At 43.3% G+C, this 20465-nt stretch overlaps 2 protein-coding genes across 2 annotated transcripts; one reads left to right on the plus strand and one right to left on the minus strand.

Annotated features, from left to right (window-relative positions):
• Window positions 1-746: 746 nt before the first annotated feature.
• Window positions 747-6882, minus strand: dapk3 (death-associated protein kinase 3). Its single transcript, XM_076744466.1, has 9 exons — window positions 6806-6882; window positions 5868-5971; window positions 4199-4559; window positions 3641-3770; window positions 3435-3483; window positions 3305-3331; window positions 3036-3188; window positions 2884-2929; window positions 747-2212 (listed from the first exon to the last, which is right to left on the minus strand). The coding sequence occupies exons 2-9, from the start codon at window positions 5927-5929 to the stop codon at window positions 1676-1678; spliced, it is 1365 nt and encodes a 454-aa protein (XP_076600581.1). The 5' UTR covers window positions 5930-5971; window positions 6806-6882; the 3' UTR covers window positions 747-1675.
• A 2115-nt stretch (window positions 6883-8997) lies between these two features.
• On the plus strand, window positions 8998-20315 carry sppl2 (signal peptide peptidase-like 2). The gene is made up of 15 exons (XM_076744464.1): window positions 8998-9111; window positions 10114-10230; window positions 10925-11107; window positions 11205-11294; window positions 11436-11575; window positions 12602-12744; window positions 13893-13989; window positions 14548-14664; window positions 14856-14937; window positions 15077-15151; window positions 15238-15300; window positions 15379-15478; window positions 15759-15836; window positions 16409-16569; window positions 17403-20315. The coding sequence occupies exons 1-15, from the start codon at window positions 9064-9066 to the stop codon at window positions 17583-17585; spliced, it is 1677 nt and encodes a 558-aa protein (XP_076600579.1). The 5' UTR covers window positions 8998-9063; the 3' UTR covers window positions 17586-20315.
• Window positions 20316-20465: the final 150 nt, after the last annotated feature.

The raw sequence follows: 20465 nt of genomic DNA on the forward strand, positions 1-20465 counted from the left end.
TCAGCTCCCGCTCTCACAATAACAACACATGAATACGACTTGCTAACAGTGATAACTTTGTTTATTTGAAAGTAGCCAGTTCAGTTTTACAGCTCTTTCCGACACCTAAGAGACAGATTAAAAGAAACTTTGGAACACTGCTATAATCATTTAAGTGCAAACGATACAAGGATACATTTCTCTACTGAAAAATACTACCGAGTACACTATATACTATACTATAATACACTCTCTATGCTATACATGGGGAATGTGTTGCCTGGATGTGAAAGGGATCGATGGAATGTTTCGAGTGTGCAGAGATGTCAGAAGGAAAACAGAAACATAAGAGCACGAGTTACAGCATACAGAGAAAGTTTCCATGCACACTATTTGGTTTACAAGGCTACTGTGCAAAAGTTGTTGCATTTAAGACATTGAGCAAATATCAATGCGATAGAAACGTCATTAACTCGATGACAGATGAGTGCTCGCAGAGGCAATACGGTCGATCAGTTTACAGGCACTGAAAAGATGAGTTTATACATTCTGAATGTGGTAACGTTATATTCTACAGCTCTGTAGTTTCACATTCATTTCCAAATGATGTCCTTGGAGGTTTCCTGGAAAAGAACCATGTGATCTGGTGCCAATTACAGGTAGACTGTGATCAACTGTTACACTTCCCCGTAATTCCTAAACACTAGCTAAATGCTAAGCTAGTCAGAGGACTGCAGTTGATCATGAAAAAGAAACATAAAATTCAGTTTGTATGAAGAATGAAGTTTGAAATAATGACTGAATGATGAAAAGAGATTTACTGAGGTTTAAATGCAGCGATTTCATTCATGGAAATTCCTCAGGAAGTCAATAAATAATTAACTCAAATGGCAAGCTAAACACGCCGTTTTCCCCGTAACTAGAACTAATCTACTTTGTTCTTCCAGGAAGCTTTCAAGAAATCTTTTGGAAATTATAAAATTATTACAATAATAACTTCAATGACAGACCTGTGACAGAAAGCATTACCTGTCTTTTCTCTAAGCTGAGGGTTTGGTTATTGCGTCCTTTATAGTCACTACTCTGTCCCAACATATGAGAGAATTTTAACATCAGCTGCAACTGAATCTGAAATGCAACCGGATCAATAAATACACCCCTGAACTCTGTGCAAACCTCACACAATAAGCTGAATATCGTGAAGCTTTGTCACATGACTGGCCAATAACCTGAGGCAAGAGCAAATGAGCGGACATCTACACCTCTTACAGCACTGGGAAACTCAGACAGAATTAAGAAAATTAAGAGACATAAATGAACTTGTCTTCAATCTGCAATACTGACAGCCACAAAAAAAAAAAAAGCCAATATAAAAGATTGCAAATAATCGTGTTCACTAGGATGATGACGGACAGAAAAAACAGAACATAAAATCTCTAAAATTATAAATAAATGTATAAAACACAGGAATGAGCCTTTTCCTGGGGGAACGGGTTCAACGTTTTGCCTCTCTGCTTCTTGCTGGTTCTCTCAAGCGTGATATAAAAGGGGTGGAGCATTTTTCCCGATGGGCAGCAGCAGCATAGCTTATGATAACAACTGACCCACTCCACCTCCACTGTGCGGGACACGTGCAGAGAGGACGGGCAGGAAGATACTTGAGAAGGAAAGTGTCACTGCTGGACGTCAGCGCGGCTCAGGGCATGCTGCCGGAGCCCAGGACGCCCTTCTCTGCAGATATGGACTTGACCAGCTCCTCCACCCAGCGCACCTCGGAGGCCACCTGCTCAGCCAGGGCCTCGTAGCGGTTTTCCAGGCGCCCAAACTTGCGCTTGAGGATGTTGGCGGCCTGCATGGTGAGCCGGGTCTCTTCCTGGCTCTTCTTGCGCTGGGCTTGGGTGCGCTGCAGCTCTTGGCGGATGTGGCTCAGGTCGCTGGAGATGCTCTGGTTCTCCTCCTTGTACCAGCCCTCCTTCTCCTCATATATGGACAGCAGAGCCGCCACATCCTCCCGGCACGAGCGCTGGTTGCGCTCCAGATCCTTCAGGCCCTCCTCTGCTGCTGCGATCTCCTCGAGGACCTGGGAGAAGCGCTCGAAATTGACATAAGTGTTGTTGGGTGGCATGCTGGAGTGGGACTTGATGGTGTACTCCTTCAAGCGAGTGGTCTTCAGGCGGCGGCGCTCAGGCTTGTGGTCTCTCTCCTCTGGGCGGACATTTCGCCTCTTAATCACCTGGAGAGGGGAAAACGTAAAGGTCTGAAATAAGGACGGTAATTTGATAACATACCTCGACCAATGTCGGATTTTTGAGACTGATAAAATACTGATATTTGAGAGCTTAAACATCTGATGATGACAAATCAGATGATTTACAGAAACATAAATATACATACTTAATAAGGATTTCTGATAACTTAAATTCTTTTAACAGTTGAACTTGATGATCTGTGAACTGTAAGAGTTAAACTTTTCCCAAGTGTGGGAGCAAAGACAGCTGAGGCCTGGTCTGCATTTTAAGTCGAGCTCAGCAAACCTCAAGTAAACACTGGTTAACCGACCTCAGGGAGTTTATCTTCTGGGCACAACAATTCAGAAATAGGGGCTTCACCACGTAGACCCTGATGAGTACATAATAACTGTAGAACTTTAAACCCTGTCGGCAGCCAATGGAGAGAGGTCAACACTGGAGTGATGTGCTCTCTGTTAGAGGATATGGCTGCAGCATTTTGAAGTTTATCTCCATGAGCCGCAATGTATAATGAATAATAATAATCTAGTCACCAAGGCACAAAGCAATTTTAATATGAACAGGTGCTCAGCGGCCGAGCACCTCACCTAAAGGTTCACGTGACCCTGAATGTTACACTACATCACCGGACGTTAATGCGGAATGAAACACTCACCTTAATCCAGGGGTGTTCCAGACTGTCATCGATCGTCATTCTCTTCCTGCAAAAGAAAATAATCCACCAGTGAGAAAACGATACTTCTGTGTGTCCACACAGTAGAGATTTCACTTCTTTACTTTTGGCATAAAATCTGAAAAGGTTCGTACTTGGGATCCTTGACCAGCAGGCGGCGTATGAAGTCCTTGGCCAGCTCGCTGGTGTTGCTGAAATACTCCTCATCAAAGTCATAGTTGACGGCTGAGATGTTTGTCAGGGTCTCCTGCTTGGTCTCGCCCAGAAACGGTGAAGCGCCGCTCAACCTACGGGGTCACAGATAAAAGCCTTTGCTTTATAAAACACCTGGATGAGGAGTGGGGTGATTAACGTTGCTACAGATGTGAACAGCCAGTCACACATGATGTGACACATTACTCACAGAATGTATGTGATCACTCCGATGCTCCTGCAGAGAAGAGAAGAACCAAACATGAATGAAAACTGTCACACAGATCAGTAAACAGCTTCAGAGGACTAAAAAAAAAAAAAAAAACATGTTGACATCTTACCACATGTCCGCCTCCAGTCCAAGCGGCTCATAGTTGACTATTTCAGGCGCTGTAAAGCACAGAGGAATGAACGGCTTAATTCAAACCAGATGTGGAGATCTGAATCCTCCGCTCAACTTGCCGGCGTGGGCGCACGCCAGCACAAAAACTGAACAATCTCACTCTGTGAAAAGGACATTCAGGAGGGGAAAGAATCACGAGCTCACCGACAAACTCCGGCGTTCCAAAAATGTTCTTGAACTCATTTCCCGCTTTAATCTGATGAGCAATCCCAAAATCTATCAGCTTGATCCTGGGGTTGGGGACGTTCTTATCCAGCAGCATGATATTCTCAGGCTGAAAGAAAACAACAAGATAGCTAGACATTAGTAAGAGAATGAGGACACATTTCTACATATATATGAAGTATACACGTACACAAAGCGCTAAGAAAGTTCCCAGGACACCAGCTGAGGTCTGCTTCTTTAGATCCACTTCAATAGTATCGGTTGCTATCTTGCTATCTCATCATTATCACAATCAGTGATATATGTTTATGGAGAGGGACGTCTGCCAGTGGAGCACGCCACAAGTAACAGGCTGTTCCTAAGTGCTATACGCTAGTAAAGCAGCAACAACAGAAGATAACACTAAGAAACCATCAGTCACTGCTCTATCGTGGCGTCACTGCACTGAGCTTTATCCACCTTCTCGCTGACACGTCAACTACGACTGCTGGACCGGAGCCTCACAAACACGCTGTCTTAACCACACAGACCGCTGACCTTGAGGTCAAAGTGCGCGATGCGTTTGGAGTGTAGATACTGAACGCCGTCCAGGATCTGCTTGAGAAACTGGGTGGCCTCCTCCTCCGTCAGAGACTCCTTCTCAGCCAGGAAGTCAAACAGCTCTCCTCCGGACACCAGCTCCAGGATCAGGATCACGTCGGTCTTGTTTTCAAAGATGTCGTGCAGGGTGATGATGTTGCTGTGTTGGATCTCCCTCAGGATGTTGACCTCGCGCTCGATCTCTTCGCGGCTCACCCCCCGCCGGCTGGACGACAGCCGCCGCTTCTTGATGAACTTGGCGGCGTACTCTACAGCTGTGCTTTTCTCCTTACACTTACGAACGATGGCAAACTGTCCGCTGCAGGGAGGGGAGGAGAAAGAGAGGTTAAAAAAATAAAGATAACACTGACCTGCTTGCCTTTTTCTTCCAGCTTTGTGTTATTAATATCAGAAATAATTATCCTTATCTATAATCCAATCAGAAAAACCTAATTTTCTTCAAACAAGTGAAGAAAATCTGCCAGTACAGTGAAAACGTTTTCAACAGAAATCAACTTGCTTCAAGGTGTTTCCAGAAATGAGAGTCTGCATCTTTAAAAACAACAGAAGAGGGCAGGTTGGTGCACAAGAATGATGAAAAATGACTTTGGAAAATATTTGAGACAAGTTGATCCACATAGGAAACAAGTGGAGGTATTCCTGCTGCACTGGCAGGGACATTTTCTCTCATTTAAGGAGATAGGGAAGCTTGAAAACTGACATGTCACACTGAAAGAGTACATGTGCACCATAGGCCAGTCTTTCACCACCGTCAACAAAAGTAATAGAAATATACAGTATGTAATGCAGATTTTTGTTTTCTAGAATCTGGTTTTAAAGGAAACAAATAAATAACATCACTGACAAGAACAGCAAGACCAATGTGCACATGAGGAGAAAGAACTTCATAATGCATGACTGCAGAGCGTTAAATGTTCTCACATTTAATGTCTGTCTGCCTGCCTTTCTATCTCAACACACACACACACACACACACACACACACACACACACACACACACACACACACACACACCTCTCCTTTAGAGCATCTACACCACAGCAGAGGTGGAAAGGCACACTGAGAGGCAGTGACGTCATACTTTTGCTGCATTACTGCAGAACAAAGCAGCTCAGGTAAAGAAAGTAAAAGGTAAAGAACTATTAAAATTTGATGAAACAGCATAAAAAAGGTATTTAATAGGCTGTTGGCACATGCTTAAATATACTGGCCTTTGTTAGGTTTAATGTTTTGGATGGCTCATACTTGGCATCCAAATGCATCTCAAACACATCTCAAGTAACTGTAAGTAAGTGTGATTTGATGATGTCTCGCTCACTTCTGCTTTTATTTGTGAGAAACTACAAAGACTGGCAGTCAGAAAAAAAGGCACATTTGTGCTCAGCTGTGGAGCTTGAAAAGAGAACTGCTGCAGCTATCCAGTACTTTGCTTTAAAACTTGATCTGAGTGTTTCACAGATGGAAATTTACTGGATGGATTGGATGCATTCACATTTGTATGAGATGTCCTCCACCCTGGACATGTTAGAGTCAAGTGTCAACAGTGTCTGACTACATCAGAGGTATGGAAACTGTGTTTTGTCAGAGAAGAAAAGACAATAAATACCTGCCCAGCTCCTCTCCCATCTCATAGTACAACTCAACATCCTCTTGCCTGAAGCCAGCCATGGTGAGCTGACTGTGCTGATGGGAACAATGGTTTAAGATTCACTGCAAAGAAAGAGGAAAAGGTATAAACACAAGAAGTACGGGCTGCGATTGTAGTGACAACACGGTAACCAAAGCAAGGGCATGATGGCAGATCTAACCTGTGATAAAAGTCTTAGTTAAAAGCCACAATTACCATCTACCACCTACATAGCAATTCACCTCTGAGTACCTGGGCTCCTTCCTCCTTATTTGGCCACAGCTTCAGTTTTCAGAGACTTTCTGGCTGATGTCAGACCTCCGCATACCAGTCCTACTGACATCATCCCCTGCCCTGGACCGGCTATCTCTGACTCAGTTAAAGGGACTGGGATTTAGCTACCCTAGCAAGTATTTTTCTCATTTAAGCCTGGTTTAATGCCGCTGGTGTTTTAAAAACACGGTTATAATGAAGTCTATTTCTGATTGTGGCTTTTGACGCATGTGGTCAGCGCTGTAAAAGATGCTGAAGAGCGACTTATGTTACGAGCAGGCAGCAGAGACATTTTCCCTCGGTGAATATCATCAAGGAAAAAAAGCATAAAGGTCGAGCTTATTGCCACAAATACAAAAAGGAAACTTGTGCCACGGGTACAGCCTATTAACTGACTGAACGTGAAGGGAATACAGTATAATTCAAAGACAGAAGTAAAGGGAATACCAGCGACGGAAGGTAGCTAGCTTAGCTGGCTAACTAGCTAACGTTAACGAACTGGGGTCATAAACACCGGCTTTCGCGGTTTGTGACAAACATTACTTCAGTCAGGAAAACATACGATTAACAAAACTGAAATACGGACAGAAATGCAAATATTTAACCAAATAAAATGTGAAGACATTGCTATAGAATATACTTACAGTACGGTTGGCTACGAGTGCCGCATTCCCAACCAAAGTAGTTGTGTGTGAATTCCCAGACTCAATAACGTCAAGTTAGCTATTATGAACACGGAACATCCGGATTTGTGGTTAAAAAATAAAAGCCTTGGCAATCGCGTGGTCACATGAGCACTAAGCCACTAGTGCTACTTTTTGGGTTTTTTCTAGTCATACTAAAACGTTACTTGTATTGCATTTGTAATTTGCTAATGACGAATATTTGGGGGCAAGTGATATCACGTTATTTATGGTACACGATGCGGTTCCTACACACTGTGTAAGCATATACATTAGTTTGTAAAGCACCAGTAATAGTTACTCCTGCAGTGGTGATTAATTGCAATCCTGTCTACCTCTAATAATTCTCAAAGAACTCTGACAGCATACCTTGCATACTTAAATGTAAACTGTGTACAAGGAGTAGGTTTGACATTGCAAAACACTAGCTACCATTAAAGACCTCACCAAGAGTGGTGACTATTTGGTTGTCATTCAAAAGCTGCATGGGGAAATGGACTCTTGACTTCAAAATTCTGGATATGGCCCTGAAAAGCACTCTGTAGTGTGTTGAGAAGTGCTAGGTATACTGCTGAAGTTTATTTGCAGTTCCAACTCAAAAAAAATGTTCACAGTTAATTGAAACAATACCTTTTAAAATATGCCACAAATAAAACTTGCACCTAAGCCTTTTTTTTTTTTTTTGGACCACATAAATATTTACACTCAAGACAAGGAAAGAAAATACTTGTGGTATAGAAAACAGATCTTCACTGGCTTTCTCAAGTGTAATACTTTTTACAATCAGAGGACATCTGCAAAGTTGCTGGCTGTAAACGCGCACACTAAAAATCTATCCTTTTATTCTGAAGGTGGTATTCGCTTAAGTTCCGGTGTTGTGTCGCTTTATGCAGGTAAATAACCGGCAGAAGGAAGAACATATGGAATGACATCATGCTGAGTGAATCAACCCGCTGCAGTACGTCAATGATAACAAGATCGAGCATGCAAAGACTAAAGAGGGACTGAGGTCATTCAAATAACACTCGGTACCATTACATAAGGTGGACACTAAATAAAAAGGTAATAATAATACCATTAAGCTTACAAAGCTTCACCAATTTTACTATTTTGACTTGTACAATAAGAGCGGTTAGCATGAATGGCTGAATAGTTACACAGTAACGCTTCTATTATCTTTGGTTGACCATTTTCATTACACATTAATTTCATTTACACCGAAATCAGCAAGAAATAAAAATTTTGCAAGAAGCCCAAGTCACTTAGTAACCGTTAATAAAACATGAAACATTACCTTGAAAATGTATAACGAGCATATGAGAAGATGCTGACAAGCAGTTATGCAGGAGACTGTCAGTAAACTGTAATTATAGTGAAAATACAGGGTTATGGACGGAAAGCATAGCTACCGCCTCACCAGCCGTGTTAGTTCACGTCTGTCTTCAAGAGTCAAGTTATGTGTTCCGGGTCCACACATGTAATGAAGACCTCTGTTTCTGTACTGTGTAGCACAAATGTAAGAGCTTTGACAGGATCTATTGCATGTAACACATACCAAACTCCTTTCAGTGTTCTCGATGAATAGCAAAAATAAATAATGAAATAAATACATTAAATCAAATAACAAAGCAACACATATATAAATGAAAACGTCACCTTATATTATGTTTTGAATACTACCCAAATTGTATTACTTGTATGTCACTCAAGTTATTCGTCAACAGCTACTTGTATGATCTATATTATTTCTAACATATTTAATGATATATTATTAAGTAGATTGGCGTTTTGAAAGCGATGTTGGTCATAAATTACATATTAACAAGTTTATTTTAAACCAAACATGAATATGGAATCTGTCAATCTGATCTCAAACCCATGTTTTACAACTGTCCTCCCTCTTTTTAAACTCAGCCACGGCTGTATTATTTTAATTTACCATGTCAAACCCTGTTAAAACAGACTAAAATGGTTCGTAAACTTCTGCTGTAACGTTAACGCAGATTAACATCCAGACTTTTATTTTCTTTCATTTTGACTGACATACATTTAAATCAATCAGGGACGTGTTTGCTGGCTCGTGACGGTCACAGCCAATTACAAATCCCGCACAGCAACGTGGGCGTGGCTTGCTAGAACAGCTGGTGGGGGGCTCGTGCGAGGGGCTCGATCCGAGCGGTTGGTTGGTAGATGGGGGAAACAACAACAAGCTAGGCAACATGAGGGTCCCTGAAACACTGATTTGGGCCGCTTTTCTCATCCAGAAGGTGAGAGAGACCGAGTGTATTTCCTCCAGAACTGCGTATTTGTGCGTTTACTTCGTATTGCGGCACGTGGCTGACAAACAGTTTCTTTCTAACCGTGTGTTCTGGGATTATTAGCTTGGATGCTATGACTGTTAGCTTGCGGAGATCACCGTGGGCCCTGGACACCCACACATCACTCACCTTTTTGATGTGGCGAGTTAACATTAACGAAGCAGGATTATTGCTGATTCGCCACGACATTGGAACCACTTCAAGGTTCATGACAGACTTTATCTTCGTAGCGACTGGTAGATATCGGCTCGGCAAATGTTAGCTAACTCGCATCACGCTAGTTCCAACGTTCTAGTAACGCATCTGAAATTGGCGACTTATTGGCAAAATATTTCTCGTCTGATCGTAATGTCAAGCTGTAAATTATTGAAACCGACTGCCCGTTGACCCGCTGAGTCAAAGCATAACCTAGTTATTCTTCTTTAGTGTATGTAACAGTAGAAAAAGACCGGTTTTACAAATAGAAACTCTAGGATCACAATTACTGAAGGCTTGAATAGTGCTAACGTAGGCCATCGACCATTATCTTGCCAGTTTATTATGTCCACCGAGCTAAAACTAATCAGTGTAATAATGTTATAACAACCCTGCAACAGTTCCTTCCTCATTCACATGTTCGGTTTGTCTTGAAAATGTTTTATAGAGGTGTTGATTCAACCTGATGGTAACTTTGGAGGCTGTATTATGTTGTTGAACTATATATACTGAAAGGTGTTCATAATATGTCAGTATTATGAAATGTCAGCATTGTCTTCATCCCAAAAAGTCCGTGATGCTAGTCCACTTTTTCATCAGTACATTTTTCTTGTACCTTGTTAAACTATTTCAGGTGAAACAGCAACAGCAGTTCATGTGCAGCTGGAAATAATGTTCAAGTCTATGATCCAAAAGTCCAAAAGAAGCATTTCACTGACACGTGGAGTGATACAGACGCTGTTGTCATGTTGACAGGTGGTGGGAGAGTACGGCATGGCCCATTTCAGTGACAAGGGCAAGAGCAAAGGGAAGGATTACTGCATTTTCTTCAACTCCCAGTGGGCACGTCTACCTCAGGACCTCAATAAGGCAGTAAGTCACGAGTGAGCAACGAGGTGTACCCAAGTCAGAGTATTATCTCACAGTAATGACACTTTCCTCAGAAAATGCTTCACAGCCCCACAGAACAGTGGATAAACTACAGTGGGCACTTATCTGATCAATAAAATGTTTTTCAGGAGGCCTCGTACAGGATGCTGAAATCTGATCACCGCTCTTAGTGCTTGTTAGGACTCAGGCCGCTTCTTTCTGTTCCAGCGGCAAATGTCTGAGATCTTTGTGACTGATATCAGAATGTGATGAGTTACAATTATCCACTCTGCAGGAAATCAGTGCACAGATTACAGTTTCTAGGTCATGAGCCAATAAATAGGCTTTCATTTTTTGGATATAATTGTGTCATTAGAAAAAAAAAACAACAACTCTGAAGGAGTCTTGTGTAAGTCTTTAACACAAAGTTTTTTAAAATGCAGAAACAGCCTCATACATCCATTATCAAGGAACAGACTGCATCTGTATTGACTGTAGTTTTTGTAGTAGTGACCCAGTTTATTTCCATTGATTGTGTTTTGCCCGTTTGATGCTTTTAATGTGAGGCTGCAGCAGTAGGAAATTCTGCAATAATGACATTTATTTAAATGAAAATCTTCGAGATTGTAACGAAGTGTTGAATCATAACAGGATCCCCTCCAGCTCTCGTTAACATTGCAAACTGTTTGTCTTGTAGTCACGTCTTCAGATCTACGACCTGACAACGTCGGTACTGTGCTCGCCCTCTGAGGTCCCAGAGGGAGGCTTCCCAAATCGCATTCCCATGGTGATGAGAGGCAACTGCACTTTCTATGAAAAAGTCCGACTGGCCCAGATTAATGGCGCCAAGGGCCTCCTCATTGTCAGCAAGGACAGACTGGTAACCCTGCTTAGAACTGTAAACATCTTAAGGCTTTTGCTCGTAGTCACCGAGCATCAAGATGAAATTGATTTTGTCACTTTTATTTCCATTACAGACACCACCAGCAGGAAACAAGACTCAGTATGAGGAGATCGATATTCCTGTCGCACTGCTCAGCTACTCTGATATGCTGGACATCAGCAAGGTGAGCCACCGACACAGTAGACAAACACACCTCTGTCCACCTGTAGGGTCAGTTTTTCCCTTCCTGATCACTCAGCATTGTTAGACATTTATCAGACTCCTGCGCCTTCATCTGACTTAATGCTGTTTCTAACCCTTGCAGACCTTTGGCAAAGGTAGACTGGTTGCCATGTACGCACCCAATGAGCCGGTGTTGGACTACAACATGGTGATCATCTTTTTGATGGCAGTGGGAACAGTCGCCATTGGAGGTTACTGGGCCGGCAGCAGAGACAGCAAGAAGTAAGTGGGCACGATGGCGGGATAGAGCTGGAAAGGGACGTTTGATGTGGGCTGTTTCTCCACAGTTTAAGTTCACTTAGTTCACTACAGAAATACCTCGTTACAGGCAGTGATGTGCTGGAGGGTAAATTCATTAAATGCCCCTATTAAAATTAATGTTTTTCAATCTGAACTGACCACAGTTGCATGGAAAGTAGAACAAAAGTAGCTTAATTTATGTAAAGATAAAGTCTTTTCAGGGACAAAAATGGTAATTAGTTGTCAGTGATGATGCAGCTTGCAGTGAACAATTTACCCGACTTTGCCACTACACAACATTATTACAGTATTAAGACTTTCCTTCTTCCTGTGCGCTGCATGCCATGCCTCCAGTCCTGATGGCTAAATTTAAATCAAAGCTCATTTGTCAGGGGAATTATCTCCAGGGAAAATGAGTCATCGTTTTCTTGGCAAAGAAGTCAAAGGTGTTTGACTGCTCAGCCTCTCCTCGTCGAGGAGCGAGCGCTCGTCTGTTCTTTCCGATCCACACAGTCTGCATTGTACCGCCGCGGCTCCACCAAAGGGCACTGTTGTTTATTTGAGGCCGAATGAGTGATTCACCGGTTTAAGCCAATCCCTGTCTGTCCTTCCTGACGGAGTTGCCAAGGTGACTAAGGGCACAGTCAGACGGGGTCTCTGACGCACAGGACTGCGGGCAGAAACCATTTTGGAATATGAGTTCTGTGTTTTGAACTCGGGAAGGAAGCAACTGCGAGCCAGCCAGTCAAATGACGGCAGTTATTGAGTGTGGATGGTGATGATCATCCTGGCTGTTTTGGCAAGTCACCAACCATCAGTACTGTTTAATAAAAGAAGTGAATGACAGAAACCCAAAGGCTGGCAGGCTGTGCTGCCTTAGATTTTTGCTTAATAAGCCTGCACAAGCAGATGAGTGTGTGCAGCTGCTGATCATTAGCCGAGCCGTGGACGTCACAAACAGGCCTCCCCAGGCCGGCATGCCCCTATGAATTTACGTTTCTTCCGCAGACGCTACATGAAGCACAAGCGGGACGACGGCGCGGAGAAGCAGGACGAGGAGACGGTCGACGTCACCCCCATCATGATCTGCGTGTTCGTGGTCATGTGCTGCAGCATGCTGGTGCTACTCTACTTTTTCTATGACCGCCTGGGTATGACAGAGGCACTCACACACCATTGATCTGAACACACCAAATGTATCACTCGATGTGCTGCTCTCCATCAAAGATTCTCATTCATGTGTTGCTAAAAAAAAAAAAAGCTCTTCGGTCAGATGATTCACTTTATGTGACCAGTAGATTAATAGTGGTTCCAGTCCCGTCTGCCCAGCAGTTGTTGCTGTGTGGGGGATGCGTCTCAAAGCCAGTCTGGAATTCTTCCCTCGTTCATTGTGGTCTGGCGTGGTTCAGTGAGGCATTTGCTCGGTATACATTCTGTGAGTGATGATCGACGGCGCTTTCCTTGGGTGGCAGATAATCTCAACTTCCACTTGGCTTTTTCTGAGCTTTCAGCTGCTGCTCACAGACTTCCTTGTTTACCTTGACTGAGACATGAGAACGATCCCTTTCAGCAAACCCTTCATATAAGCGCACCACTTACCAGGCTGTCACTTGTCTTTTGTTCTCATTTCTAAACAGATAAGCATAGCGGTTGTTTTGGAAACTTTGCTGAATTGCTTCTTAGAAATTGTCCCCTGATGCCAAGTTATATTTAAAACGATCACTCACATGTCATCACTGCCCCACAGTATGCCTATAATATGGTTTTCAGCAGCTGAGAAGCAGGATTTGTAATCAGAAGATTGCTGGTTCAATGCCCAGACCATCTGAGCGAACCTCAGACAACAAAATGAGTTAATGATCCCTTCATTTAGCTCAACTCTAAACTCAAGATTCCTCCAAGCCACTCGAGATACAGCAGACTCTTTATCCTCATTTCCTCGGCCAGAGCTGCTCAGTGTCCAGCTTTATGAGGCTGTAGATCACAATCTGGGAACTTCTTGAGTGTAAAGGCTGGCTGTGATGTGAAATAGCGTAATGGCTCAGATAACATTTCCCCAACAAACAGATAAAAACTGGCAGCTGCTGACAGACCGTTTGGCATCTTTGAAAAGCTGTTGCACGTTCTCCCCGCAGGCTTAACACTGGACACACAGTGGTGAAACTGATGCCACTATTCAGATATTTAAAGACTAGCTTTGTCAGAGCACAAAAAAGTGCATTTCCTCCATTGAATGAGTGGATGTCATGTGATAATATGCACTAATCTCCCTCTGGCCTGCTGTTTCCTCCCTGTTTAGCCATTTGGGTCATAGCCATCTTCTGTGTGGCGTCCTCTGTCGGCCTCCACAGCTGTCTGTGGCCTTTTGTCAGGAGACTCCCTTTCTGCAAGTGCAGGTGAGACACATCAGTGTTGTTTGCAACTCTAGCTGCCCAAAAGTCAACCGTCAGCATGTGTCGTATTGTTTTGTAAGTTTTGTAGGCTTTGTCCTGGTCTGTTAATCCATCAAAAATCTTAGTGTGTTGACCATCCACACATTAGGAACTCACCACCTTATAATTTTTAGATATGTAAGTCAAAACTGTTCATATGCTTTGAAAATATAATTAAATAGTCCAGAAAAAAGCATAAATATGATAAGAGTGGCTTGTGGTCAAGGACCATGCTGCTGACAGGAAACAGGAAATGGAAATTGCAGTTTGATTGCAGTGCTGCTCACATCAAATCACAGCCAAGTTGACCCGGAATATGAAGACCCGGCCGCCTCTCCAGTCAGGGTCTGCAGGATAGCCGTGTGTCGGCATCAAGACCAATCACACCTAAACAAACTGCTGTGTAATTTTAGACATATTATTATTGCAAGTGAATGTTGAATGAGAAAAACCTTGTACACTGATATGAGATGTCTTTATTTGGGTTATTTTATTGATGTGTGGACCATCTTCTGACCACAGGGTCCCAGAGAACAACTTGCCATACTTGCACAAACGGCCGCAGATCCGCATGCTGCTGCTGTCGGCCTTCTGCATTGGTGTCAGCGTCACCTGGATGGTGTTTCGCAACGAAGACCAGTAAGTGCAGTGTTTCTTGAATCTTTGTTTCAGGATATGTTGGGTTACGTGTTTCCTGCATACAGATTACCAGTGGAACCACAGTACACTGTGACTGTAGGGAAAGCGTTTTCTGCCTGTGCATGAGGACATGTTGGAGGTACATCATGATGTTGGCGCGGGCTGACTCAGTCTTGTTTTGTACCCTCCAGGTGGGCGTGGGTGTTACAGGACGCTCTGGGGATCGCCTTCTGTCTCTACATGCTCAAAACAGTCAGACTCCCCACATTTAAGGTGGGTCAGCACTCTAGTAAACACTGTACAAAGTGTAGGAATGTGTTTTTAAGGTTTTAATTGTATTGTGCTGAATAATATTTGGAGCTTATGCACTGTGTTGGCTGTGAGCTCACCTGATGTGTTTCTGTCTCTGCAGGCTTGCACCTTACTACTGACAGTCCTTTTTGTCTACGACGTCTTCTTCGTATTTATTACACCCTTCTTAACAAACGTACGTCAAGGCTGCTTTCACATGTATGTCTGCTGTCTCTGTGACTGTGCGTCATGCTTACTTCACCCATGGCCTTCTGTCCACAGAGCGGGGAAAGTATAATGGTGGAGGTTGCGGCTGGTCCCTCGGACTCCTCCACACATGAAAAGGTGAGCTTGTTTTCAAACTCCGCAGCTCCGCTCGGCCCAGAGGAACAGAAGTCGATCTAATGTTTGTGTTCCCTCCAGCTTCCCATGGTGCTCAAAGTGCCACGGTTAAACTCCTCTCCCCTGGCTCTCTGTGACCGGCCCTTCTCCCTCCTGGGCTTCGGCGATATCTTGGTACCAGGTGATTAACTATGACATCATACCACGGGGAGCTGAAAGTGCTTAAAGCTCATTATGTGTTTTTTTTTTTGTGTGGTCACAACCAGAAAATGATTTAACCACAGCCAGCCCATTTAGACTGTCCTTGTTGCCAGCCTGTAAACACAGAACTACTCAACAGCCACACTGTTTATGGCTGCTTATTTAAGGTCACTGTTTCTGAAACACTGTTCCCTCAAATAAGATGGATTGTGTCTGACGTCTGAGTGTGATGAAATGCCTCGTTGTCTTTCTTCTGTCAGGTCTGCTGGTGGCGTACTGTCACAGGTTTGACATTCTAACACAATCCTCCAGGATCTACTTTGTGGCCTGTACGATCGGTACGTACGCGAGCAGGGGGCTTGTGAGGGTTGTAGCTGGTGACATGTTGCTGTAATGTTCTGATGAGCCCCATTTGGACGGGATTAACGTTACAGGGGGAGGTGGGGAATTAGGACGTGGTCTGTAATAGACCAGTGCTGACCTGTAGCAGACATCAAATTAGCTTTTACAGGATTTTTCTCTCCTGCTTTTCTTTTTTCTGTTGTAATCGGTTCTCCAGATAAACCCACATGTTGGTGTTAATGTTTCCATCCATCAGATTGGAAAAAAAAACATTCTTGACTTCCTCTTTTTTACATAAAAGTCATATTTCACACTGAGCTGATGAAAAGAAAGTAGGACAAGCAGCTCTTCATGGAGGAAAAAAAGCCAGAAATTCACTTTAAAATACAAAGATGTTGCTCTGGAGGAGATTTAAATCACAGCAGGACCCAGGAGTTCATGAAAGACAGTAGGAAATATCACCCACATCCCCATAAATCCAGTCCTGATGGGCCTTCAGAGTGAAACCTGCGTTCTGTGAAGTGTTGTGAAAGTGTTGACCTTGCGTGTGCCGTCTCTCTCCCGCCAGCGTACGGCATCGGCCTGCTGATCACCTTCGTGGCGCTGGCCGTGATGCAGATGGGTCAGCCGGCCTTGCTCTACCTGGTGCCTTGCACTCTGCTCACCAGCCTCGCTGTAGCGCTGTGGCGCAGGGAACTGCCCCAGTTCTGGACTGGAAGTGGATTTGTGGTGAATACCAGTTTGATATGACTGCCTACCGCCGAAGAACACAAAGACTTAAAAACAAAAAAACAAAAAAACAACAACAACAACAAAAGAAAACACAAAAACATCTAGTTAAATAACATGCCGAGTAACGTAGAGTTTTAAGTTGAGTAATCCCTTTAAATAATTCCATCCGTTCCAACTGCCTCTTTCTGTTTCACTGTCCCCTCCTTCCTCCATCGCTGCTCCTTGCCCTTTATTTTACTGTGGGTGTGCTCTAGTCTGCTGCTGAGGGCTCAGCTGTCTGTGAATGTCACTGCAGGTATTCTTTCTGGGCTTGCTCCTCTACACTCTACCATTAAAACATCCTGATCGTACTTAAGCTTCCTTTTTTTTTTGGTGGTTTTTCCCTTTGCAGTAGTTTTTTTTTTTTTTTTTCATTTCTCTGCATTCACACCTGTGATAGAGTAATACTGAAGCTGTTATTAGTGGTGCTGTTGGGGATGTAGATTAGCTCATGTGTTTTCTTAGATAATAATGGTTAGCATGTGTGTGCTTTAGCGCCCCCTGTGGGGTGTCTTTGATATGCTTCTCCTTTCTTTATACATATGTGGGACTTTTTAATCTTTGTGTACAGGAATACCTCTGACAACATTAATCCTCCTTTAAATGGGGTTGAATTGATAAAGCAGGATCCATTTAGCCTCAGATCCACCTGTGGACAGAGGAATGACTGTATATTCTTTGGTTTTGTCTTATCTCCAGCTGTCCTGTCTTCTGCTATCATCATTACATTTTGTTGACTGCTTGGCACAGTTCAGCCATCTTATATACACACTTCTTTTTGTCCCCTACAGCCTGCCATAGCGCTCGCTCCCATCAACTGTACACAAACTGCAGCGCCGCAGATAGAGGGGCCCTCGACGAAACCGGAGCCACAAACCACAGAAGCCACCAATCAGAGCGAAGACTCACCCCAGCACCCACCTCAGGAAACGCCCCCCGCTGAGAAAGAGGAGGAGGGAAACAAATCTGACTGAGAGGACGTCCAGTATGGCGTTTAACATTTCACTTCCTGTTTTATTTGTTGAGGGTTTTTTTTCTACATTGTGTCTTAGTCATTGGATGTTAAGTATGGACGTTTATTTGCACTTGGTGCGAAGGGAAGAGCAGCGGAGATCTGTGTTTTCTGAGTGGCTGGCTCAGCGGGATTGGACACACGAGGTCGAGATGTGAAACACCCCACACCCTCTTCTACCAACACAGTCTGTACCACCTCTGAAAGGAACGGAAAGCCAAATCTGGAAGCAACACAAGCTGTTCAACACTGTAAACTCCCATAAGCTGAGGCTCTGTGCAGCCCAAAGGCCCCGTCACACCAGCAGAGGAATTATTCTGTGGCAAAAAAATCAGTTCATTTCAATGGAATCGCTGCCACTAGGTGATTCGTTCAGGCGACATAAATTCACAGATATTAACGATTTGCCAACAGTTACGAGGGGCTGCAACGATAAGTCGATAAATATAAATGAATCTATTTTGATAATCGAATAATTATTATTTTTTAATCAAAAATGCTAAAGATCTGCTGGTTCCAGCTTCTCACTTGTGAGAATTTGAACCTTTTCTGTGTCATCCATGAAAGTAAACTGAGTATTTTTGGGGTTTGAATTGTTGGTAGTTTGGGCTCTAAAAAACAGGCATTTTCACTATTTTCTGACATTTTAGGGACAGAATGATTAATGGAGAGTCAGCAATCATGTGATCATCATCATGGATAATGGAACTGGCCGTTAGTTGCAACCTTGCAGATGTTTTGAGTCAGATGTGTGAACTGGCATCAGTCCTGAATGCCAGGGGGGAGTTACAGTAAAGATAAAAAGCTTGGGGATAAATTGTGATTGACTGGTGCTAACGTGTGTTGAGTTGGCTAATGTGTTAGCGGTTAGCTCACCAGCTACCATAGTTCAGTCACCAAATCTCTGACTGTGCCACTTTCTGGTGTGACCGGGCCTTAAAGGTCTCACTATGCTTGACGTGAACTTTTTTTTTTTTTTTTTTAACAAGATGGGTTGTCCGACCACGTCTGAAGGCAGATGTGTCGAAATAGCTGCGTGCAAAAGCAGAGTAAAAAGACTGCTGTCAGAGATGCAATGCACAAATGGAGATCACACGGTCGGACGAGCTCTCCTCGAAGGCGTTTTAAGGTGTTGCACTTCGTTGTGCACACCACAGGTGTGATTGTGCAAAGTACGTGTGATTGTCTGTTGTCTGACTGTTGGAAGGCAGGTTTAAGACACTGTTGAGCACTTCATTTCAAGCATAGTGAGACCTTTTTTTTGTCCTCAAAAGCACACTAATGCCACGTTTCCACTGAACATACGGCTCAACTCGGCCGTAACATACAGTGGAAACATGGCAGAATACACACACACTACATAACAAACCATTTCAGCTGTCTTCATCCCTCCATCTCACTACAAAGGACACCAGAGTCAGAGTCACTTTAAAATGTGGTGCTATCATGGTTGTTGACTGAGCCAAAGCAATTTGATTTACTTACATTTTTTTAAACTGAAGGACTTGTCGATGTCATTGAATTATAAAAAAAAACAAATAGTTTATGCAACTGTCGTCTTGTTTCAGATATTTCCCTTTGGTTTTACCGGCACCTGATTGCAACATGTTGCTACCAGGCGCCGCTAAAACGTGTGTGGCACGTTCACTCGGGCTCTTTTCCACACAAGGGCAGTACAGTGTTTGAAACTGCAGCCGGCAGAGGGCAGGGACCCTTCCCCAGCTCAGCACTCTGTGTCACCAAAGCAAGTTTGATGGTAGAGGTGCAGAACAAACAGCAGCCCTCATCTCAAACACGACAGCTGGAGACAGGCTTCCCATCAGCTCTGTCAAAGACTGATGGCATTTGTTGAGCCCGAGTTTACGTTCCCATCAAGAAAACCCATCGCCGCCATTGTGTGTGTGCGTGCACGGTGGATCTTGATGAATGGTCCAATAGCTACCAGTAATTATCGAATAGTATTTTTGCCAGAAACGCCCATTCCTACTTTTGATATATTTTGTTTTGCATGCTATGATTTTGATTTTTACCCTTTATATAAAACCAGTGTATAATCTATAGCACAGACTTCGTATACATTGTTGGTGGTGCGACAGTTGGCCACTATAGATTTGTCCCCCACCAGTAGTTACTCATATTGTCTTAAGAATTGGTTTTGGCCTTAAATGTGTCCACGTCGGGAGCTACAGCAGAATGTGTCACGTGTAAAAGTTGCTTTATGAAACACGAGTACTGTAAACAAGGACGTGCTGCAGTTTCATGTATGAGCTGAGGCGCGAGTGACGGGTTTGCGTTACCAATATTCATAGTTTGTATGAGACATTTGCACAATATTTTTGAAATCATGGGCTGACAGATGTTGTTGGTTCGTGTCTGTGTATGTTTATGTATACTCAAAGAGGTGGAAACCAAGGTGTCAATGCGTCAAATATTCATCCTGCTTTTGTTTTGCAAGTCCATCTCTTACTCATTTTTATACCCATTAACCAAGTTCGACATTTCTTTGTAGAAGTTGAGGTCAAAGGTAAAAGTAATTTGGTTGGAGGTCCAATGAGAACAGTTTAGTTGGATGTGTGCCCTCGCTGATTTCCAGGACATGAGATTATTCATCCACCAGTATAGTTTGATGTCACCAAGTGGTTTTTAATGCCTCTGTTGAGGAATACATGTAATAAAGAAACATTGTCTCTGATATTTGGTGTTTTGTTTTTGTTGCATAACATTACATAAAACTCCAGTTTACAGGTTTTCAGATATGTGATGTGTTTGAATGTCTCTCAGTGAGACGTCTCAGCAGCGTCGCTCAGGATGCTGTCTCTTGGATGTGTTGATGCTGAGCAGA

The sequence above is a fragment of the Chaetodon auriga genome, chromosome 12 (genome assembly GCF_051107435.1).
Source record: "Chaetodon auriga isolate fChaAug3 chromosome 12, fChaAug3.hap1, whole genome shotgun sequence".
Classification (NCBI taxonomy): Eukaryota; Metazoa; Chordata; class Actinopteri; order Chaetodontiformes; family Chaetodontidae; genus Chaetodon; species Chaetodon auriga.